The sequence below is a fragment of the Eptatretus burgeri genome, chromosome 21, assembly GCF_056783735.1.
Source record: "Eptatretus burgeri isolate ZD-2024b chromosome 21, Ebu_testis_v1, whole genome shotgun sequence".
NCBI lineage: Eukaryota > Metazoa > Chordata > Myxini > Myxiniformes > Myxinidae > Eptatretus > Eptatretus burgeri.
Window position 1 is genome coordinate 775,296 of NC_140981.1, and position 8,496 is coordinate 783,791.

General features: G+C 47.4%; 1 protein-coding gene across 5 annotated transcripts in view; it reads right to left on the bottom strand.

Annotated features, from left to right (window-relative positions):
• Nucleotides 1–8,496, bottom strand: part of LOC147008100 (uncharacterized) — a 62,768-nt gene that overhangs the window by 29,963 nt on the left and 24,309 nt on the right. For 2 of the 5 annotated variants that reach the window (XM_085865592.1, XM_085865591.1), the window contains one exon: nt 4,945–5,105. In XM_085865592.1, coding sequence (XP_085721718.1) covers nt 4,945–5,065 — 121 coding nt within the window. In that variant the 5' untranslated portion in view covers nt 5,066–5,105. Of the gene's footprint in view, nt 1–4,944; nt 5,106–7,237; nt 7,833–8,496 lie in introns of those variants that run through there. The other 3 variants (XM_085865594.1, XM_085865593.1, XM_085865590.1) reach the window with 3 other exon arrangements.

Genomic DNA, 8,496 nt, shown 5'->3' on the forward strand with positions numbered 1-8,496 from the left:
GAGGAACTCCAGCCTGAACAGGAAGAGGGGATGAAAGAACTCTATTTAGGGCCACACATTGACTGCAACAGGAGAGGACGTCTGTGAGCCATGAATGGAGATGGCTTTGGATACCATCGGAAGAGAGTGTGGTGAGCAGGGCAGGATGCCAGACCATGTCAAAAGCACGCGATATGTCGAGGGATATGGCTCTCATCTCATGTCTGGCATTGAGGACCTCCATCCATTGTTGGGAGAGCTGAAGCAGCCTATCCAGGGTGGAGTGACCTGGTCTGAAACCAAATTGATGACCAGAAATCAAGCCATTGGAGAAGAGGAAGGATTTCATGTCTGAAGCGATGATGGATTCCATAACCTTGCTGATGATTGGGAGAAGGCTGATTGGTCTGGAGTTGCAGGGATCTGTTTTTGCACCTTTTTTGTGCAGGGCAGTAATGTTTGCTGATTTCCAAGCAGATGGCAGATGACCTTGAGCAAATGAGAGGGCGAATAAAACAGAGAGAGGGTGAGCAAGAGCAGAGGAGCAGGCTTTTAGGACACGTGGGCTGATGCCGTCTGGACCGGTTGCAGAATCTGAGTCGCGGTTTGACAACAAGCTGTCCACCTTGTCAGGAGAAAAGGACACAGAGTCCAGGGACAGTTGGGTGCGACTGGGTAAGGTGGGTACAGAAAGCGATAGGTGTGGGAAACAAGATTTCGATGCAATCACGGAGTTTAGGCATTCAGCCTTTCAAGTGCGGTATCAGCAGTGCAGACATTTGAGGTAAGGGAGGGGATGGAGGGGGAGCATACACCACAAACAGATTTGATTAAACGCCACCAGGATTTGGAAGAGTGAGAGGTTTGAAAGTTCAGACTTGAGCTTAGAAAGGTGCTGTTTTCTTCCTCTCCTGAGGGTAGATACACACTTGTTCCAAACTTTATGGAAGGAACTGAGATTACCCTAAGTTGGGTTTGCTTCCCTTGAGGCAAAGGTAAGTTGTTTCAGGACAACTGCCTCACCACAAGCTTCATTGAACCATGGGCGGGATGAAGGGTGGGACAACTGAAGACGAGAGGGGATAAATCTGTGCATGAGGGAGAGCAAGTTTCTTTGAAAGAATTCCCAGGATGAGTTGATGTTGGAGAAAGTAGCGATAGGAGACCAGTCGAGAAGTTTGATGGCTGCTTGGAGACCCTGCCAGTTCTCTTGAGTGGAATGCCAGATCGACGGCGGTGAGGTGGTTCTCTAATAATAGCCAGAGAGATGTCCACTTTGACAAGGACGTGGTCAGAAGAAGCCATTGGAGCGAAGGAATAACAGCAGATATTGTCAGGGAAATTTGCAAAATCAGATCCAGAAGAGAGAGAGTACCATTTATTGAGATCCGGATCGGGAAATTGACCGATTGAGTCAGTCCCAATGAGTCGCAGAAAGCTTTTGCTGAAGTGCCATGACAGGTGAGAGAGGTAGCCACACCCAGCCAACTGGCATGATGACAAATTAAGTCACTACATATGAGGAAGAGAGAGTTTGGATGAGAAGATAGAAGTTGGTCCATGTTTTCGGATAGTGAGGTGTAGATTGAGTCATCACTGTTTGGTGGACGGTACAGTGCACATATAAACACGAGGTGGGAGTGGAGGGGAAGCCGGAGCCAGAGGTATTCCTGGGGGTGTGGGGGGGGTGAGGGCAGTGTATGGCGAGTGAGGAATGGAGTCTTTGATGAAGAGAGCAACTCCTCCACCAGGACGAGGCTCAGGTCTGTCATACCGGAGGAGGGATTAACCAGGGAGAGATACTTGGGAGTCAGAGACGTCTTGATGGAGGAAAGTTTCTGTTTGGCAGATTATGTCTGGTTTGTCAGTGGCAACCTGTATGGAAAGATCTGAAAGGTTTGAGCGAAGGCCCCACAGGGAATTGCAGCACTCCCAACTGTACTGGAGATAAAGGCCTTGTACACTTTGAATTGTTTGATTTGAATTGTTGACTGAGGGTACTGATGCAGTCAGTGCCCTCTGCTGATTTGGGCAGGAATTTGTAATTTGTTCATGGTGCCGGCGATAGCTCTCCTACTCTTCACGAAGGACGGGCGGATTATCGCACCCTGAATTCGTTCATGAGCCAGCTTGGTTTTTACTGACAACGCAATAATGACGTGGCAGTTTCTGTTTTCACGAACTCGATTTGCTGAAACCTAGAATCCAAATCCATAAATCTGATGTCTTCTGCAGGATTTGAACCCACAACCTCATGGATACCAGTGCAGTCTTCTCCTGCAGAGAACATTGGGACAAGCATGTGTGTGTTTGTGACAGTGTGTGTGTGTGTGTGTGTGTGTGTGTGTGTGTGTGTGTGTGTGTGTGTGTGTGTGTGTGTGTGTGTGTGTGTGTGTGTGTGTGTGTGTGTGTGTGTGTGTGCGTGTGTGCGTGTGTGTGTGTGTGTGCGTGTGTGTTTGTGTGTGTTTGTGTGTGTGTGTGTGTGTGTGTGTGCGTGTGTGTGTGTGTTCACTCAAATTCTTTGCGATCCTCATTCCCTCCCTAACTCATTCATCCCTCCAACATTCCAGTCTCTCCTTTCACACCACGTACACACACCATTTGTTCGCACATTTTCATGTCCATGAAAGATCATCAATGATCGATGTTTGCAGGTGCAGGGTGGTTCAAAAGTCTTGGCACTGTTTCGATTGTGTCTCAATTGAACATTGTTAAACGTTATTATTATTTAATTTTCAGGCTGTGTTCTCGAAAGTCGGGAAATTGTCTCCACCAAGCTTCATGAGTCTGGAACACAATGTGTCGTACGAAGCACGACGACGAAGCGAACTGGAGGAATGGTACCCTGAGATAAAGTGTGTGATCAACACTCGGTGGATTTCAAAGTGAGAGACCCACCGAGCAAGAACTGTCTTCTTCCCAACGTCAATAAGTTCCAGAAAGTTCCGGAAGGAAGGCACTGTTCGCAATCTCGAGAAATCCGAGAGAACGAACACCGGGTGTGTCGAGGCGGTGACACGACACGTAACTAATGCTTCAGTCACATTTGGCTCGGCGGCCGTAGGGTCCAAAAAATCTACGGCCACTAGCAATTATAGGGCGGCCGCAGTATTTCCACGGTCACACAATGTAGCAGTCACATATGTTTTTATTTTTCGGGTAGCCACACGGGGTATTTAGATATTGTGGAGACCGAAAACGTGGGGATGCCGAACGGTCTTTGATTTGATGTCGCACGGTGACCTTAGGGCCCCCCTGCGGCTGCCATAGAATTTTCAAGGCAGACGCAAGGTAGCCTCAAGGTGCCCGCAAGGCGACCGCAGGGGGGCCCTAAGGCAAACGTAATTTTTTTTTTAATATTTTTTTGTAATTTTTTGGGGGTTGGCAAAATTCATTTTTCATTGATAAGAGCCTACGGCAGCCGCACGAATAACGCAAGCCCACCGTACGCCCTACGTACGGTCGACGTGGAACATCTACGTCATGGCTGCGGCTTGTTGAATTGCTACGGCCAACCAAGAAATGAAAAAAGTAATAACTCAGCGCTTTAATTCCACGGAGACCCCTACGGCCTGTAAAAGATAGCCATACGGCGTAGGGCCACCCTGAGGCCACCTCAGAAACTCTGCAGCCGCCGCACGTTTCTGTCAATTTAGGGGGGGGGTACGGCCGCCGTATCCTAGCCGTAGAGCAAATGTGACTCATGCTTGACAGTCCGAGGACATCCTCTCGTTGGCGCTCACAAGAGCTCAGTCGTTCGCACACTCCTGTCTTTGGGATCCTGAGGCAGCTCATGAAACGTTCTCAAACACACTCTCACACACACCAACGACTAGACGTAGAAGTTTGGCGACAGGGGGTCATGTCCTTCAAGGCAGAGCACGTCTGGTCACACCATTCCCCCATTCCCCAGACGTCACTCAATCCGCTGGACTGGTTTCGGTGTGGCTACGCGGAGGACAACGTTTACAAACACAGCTCTTGTAACATCCGGCATCTCAAGACGGCTGTTGAGGAGTGTGTGAGGAGGTGACACAGAACTTCTCCGTCGCTTGCCCGGAATGCCGTGCTCGCACCAAACAGGTCATTCATGCCGCCCCACCATTGTTAATCAAAGAGCCAAACAAGAATCCCCCAAGTCTCTCCTTCCTGATGGGCGATTGTTCATTTTGAATCTTGTGTACTTTTTCCAAAATAAAACGGTACCTATATGCAACATGGTAACGATAACAAACACGAACATGTTACCCTCCTTTAAACACAAATCGGGACTTGGTGAATGGCCCATCCACAACGGATGGGGGAAAGGTGTTCACCTGAAATTAAGGTGCACGGTTTCAGGTCGTCTCGTTCACCTGAAATTAAGGTGCACGGTTTCAGGTCGTCTCGTTCACCTGAAAGAGTGACGGAGGTGCTGCGGCGCCTCGTTTGCATCGGGACAGGGAAACCGTGCTCCGATCGTTCCTCGGGTACTCCGACCGTGCCTCCGTCGATTGGACGAGCACGTATAACAAACAATGCCAACGTCACAATTGGAAAACAAATAATTATTTCCACCAACGCCTTCCATTTCTCTATTTATTTATTTATTTATTTATTTAAACACCCAAGGGTCCGAACAATTGAAGGTTGTTTGTAACAGCAGTGGATCAGCAGTTCATTAACCAACTGTGAAAACTTTCACACTTTGCTCTGAATTCCAATTTTAAGGCCTTCTTGGCATCAGGAAAAAAAAATCGATGAAGAAGACAGAAGAAGAAAAACAAGAAGAGGAATAAGAAAGGCTCAAAGACTTTTTAAAATGTTAAACATGACGTCAAAACAGATGTTCGTAAAATAAGTTCAAACTATTAACAGAGTCATGTGATCAGCAATGGAGAAACTTTCTTAACTTCACAGTTAACTGAACTCCAAACTGGCACAAAAAAGTGGGCACAGTACTTTCATTCGTCCCGAATCACTGACCTGGCAAGGGGATACCACAGGAGTCGGTGACTACCCCTTCCCGCAAGTTTTTCTTGAGCTTCGCCAGCACACGCTTTGAGGTCATGTCGCCTTTCAAGAGCGTAGTGAAAGTGTTGTCCATCAGCTGTTGCGGTAGACATTGTCGCAATGCCTGTCGGGCCCTATGGGAGAAGACAGGTGTGTGAGAGACGAACTACGGCCACAGGTTATGCACGGTGAACCCTTTTCAAACAAACTGAGCGTCAAGTGCGTTCCCCAACAGAGCCATGTTGCACTGGTAGTGAATTGTGCTGCCCTCGTGACAGCAAATACAGTCGTGGCCAAAAATGATTGTCACCCGCACACTTTATTCAAATAACTCACAACTTTCTCCATAAATAAGTTAAAATTAACAAAAGTATTTTGTTTCCACAATTCTACATTTCACTGTTCATATTACAGAACCTTTGTTTTTGATTCAGAACTTAAAAAATCCTTTTAAATCAGAAAATACAATGAAATGGCATTGATAAAATAATACCATCGCAACTGTCTCCGTGCATTATACAACAAAATCAGACCAGCCGCACTCAAGGACGAGGATGCGGATCGTCTGCATGGCATAGCCTTTGTTGAGCTGGTGGTATTCATGGAGGACGAGGAGGCAGACACTCGCCTGCTTCTACATGTGGCAGATGCTGTGCAGAAGGGTATCAGTAAGGTGGCCATACGCACTGTGGATACTGATGTTGTGGTACTGGCTGTGGCTTCATTCAACAACATCAATCCTGACGAGCTGTGGATAGCTTTTGGTACTGTATCCAGCTTCCGGTACATAGCTGTTCACCAACTGGCTGCCGCCATGAACCCAAGACAATGTGCGACTCTCCCCCATCTTCCATGCCCTCACATAGGGTGCGACACTGTGTCTTCTTTCGCTGGCAGAGGGAAGAAGACTGCCTGGGAGATTGGGAAAGTGTTCCCACAGGTGACTGATGCCTTTGAAGAACTCTTCGGCATGCCAAGTGATGTCAGTGAGGAGTCAGTGTCACTGCTGGAGCGCTTCGTTGTGCTGATGTATGACCGCACCAGTGACACCATGGAAGTGAACGATGCGAGGAAACAGCTCTTCGCACACAAGTCTAGGGCTCTAGAAAACATTCCCCCAACGCAGGCAGCACTCCAGCAGCACATCAAGCGTGCATCTCTCCAGGGCAACTGCTGGAACCAAACTCTGAATCCTGAATCCAGAGTTACCAATCCCATCTGACTGGGGCTGGACAAAGGAGGCCTCTGGGTGGCAGCCTCTTTGGACGACACTGCCAGAAGCATCAAAATCTTGCCACGAACTGATCCACTGCGGCTGCGGGAAGGGATGTACCGGCCGCTGCAAGTGCACCAAGGCTGCACTCAAGTGCACTGCATTATGCGCATGTTCGGGAGACTGTTCGGTGCAATCAGACACCTTTATATTTATGCGTCTATGTGGATAATGTGTGTGTATTACATGTACCGGTATGTACTATACGTGTGTCTGAGGTAACTGGCCTCACTGTACTTTAACCTTATAGACTATGTTCAGTGCACATTGAAAATTAAGGTTGCACAGATGATCTTACAACACGATTTCATGCAAGCTGTTCTGGACACCACAATAACCTAAATGTGTATTTCAATAAATTTGTTTTCTGACGTCACTAACCTCATTTAAAGGCTCTCCAGAAGATAAAGGGACCAACACATGGCAACATACCTTTTTAATGATTTCCCAAAACAGACAAACTGCACCAGAATCGTGAAAAAATGACAATTTCAATGTAATTGAGGTCATTGACCTCTCACTATCCTCAGAGGTCAAATCTGACTTAACTCCCAATCTGAAAATGAAGCTTATGGTATTGTACTAACACTGGTAAAAATTTCATGCTTTAGTCATAAGTTGCACAATTGTTATGATTATCTGCTGCACTGGAGCAAAGAAAGCACCAAGAAAAGTATCGGCTGATTGTGAGACCCAGGAGCTTCCTCAAAAGGATTGTTTAAAAAGAAGATTTTTGTGAGGGAGGAGGAGGAGGAGGAGGAGGATGGCTGTCAGACGGTTCTCTCAGGAGAGAAGAGTCAAGAGGACATTTGTCAGGGTTGAAAAACAGATTCCAAGGACAGTATTACACAAAGAGCTCCTGATTCGATCAAGGTCCACACAGAGGGAAGACGCTGCTGCCTATCTGTCTGTAGGATGAGAAATTATCTGACGGAGAGAGGAATCATCAGTAAAGAGATGATGGAGGATTTTCCACGGAATCATAAAGACTACCGATGAACACGAGGAACAACACGGGGCCCACAATACCGCCATGGGGGCACGACCTCCTTCACAGCACGTTCATCGTCCTCCGATCGAGGTTATCATCCGGGTTGTGACGTTTCCCTTTGAGCCGAACACCACAGAGTTCACGTCAGACACGTTTGGAAAGAACCGCCATCCGGACACGTCCAGACAGAGAGAGACAGGGAGGTAATCTGAGGAGATTTCTCTGAGGTTCGTTTTCCTGTCAGACTCGAGCGGCAAGGCCTCGCGAACTCTTTAAAGAACACCTCAGATGATTTCACAAAGGGGGAGAGAACATTAAAAAAAAAAACTCCATCGAACTGACAATCCCACGGGATTTAAATAATTCATCGATAAACTCCATTGAACTGAATTTAAATAATTTATTTATAAACCCCGATGAACTACACAAGGTCCTGTACGTGTATTAATACATCGTGTGGAGAGTAATCCGTTATAAATGTGTTTTTAATCCGAATAGACATCGTCCCTGTAATTCACGGAGCCTCGAGCCTTCTCCCTCGATATTAAAGTGACATTTCCATAGCAACCACGTTCCTGTAACTCGTCTCCAAGGAGTGTCACGTGACCCGCAGGGCGGGCGAGCGAGCTCGGGGGTTCCCGCTCCGCCCACTGCAAGCTCCGCCCACCGCTCATCGGCTCCAAATCATTCCATTGAAGGATTTAAGTGGATACCGTAACGTACGGGACATTGTGCGATTCATCTTTTCAAATATTCCCTTCATCTGTTTGAACAATTGTTCGTCGAACTTCTTGTAATTGTCTTTGTCTTTAAAAGCCGGCTCAGCGAAGAGTTCCAAACATTTCTTCACAATGTTCATGCCTGTGGTGAATCACCTTGGCCTACCTGTGGTGATTTCACCTGGAAAGCAGGTTTTGTTTGAGTGATTGAGAAATTCTGCCTTTCTGTTTGATACAGTACAAAGGTGGAAGGTTTGAATCAACATGCACATCATGAACCGTTCAGTGTACGAGTACTCGCTCTCTTCCATGAGCCTCGACTATGTACAGGAAAAAAACAACAACAAACAAACTGTCACCCCGGTGTTTCCCAAGCCAGGTGAATCATCAATGTGTGTCCCATCCCTCGGACGGACGTTAAACGGGATCCCCCCATCAGCTGGTGGATGTTAAAGATGCCAGTGTCCTTCACGAAGAGTCGGCGAGCTATCGCCGACACCCTGAACAAATTACCGCCCTGACTTCCCGACCCGGATTGTGTC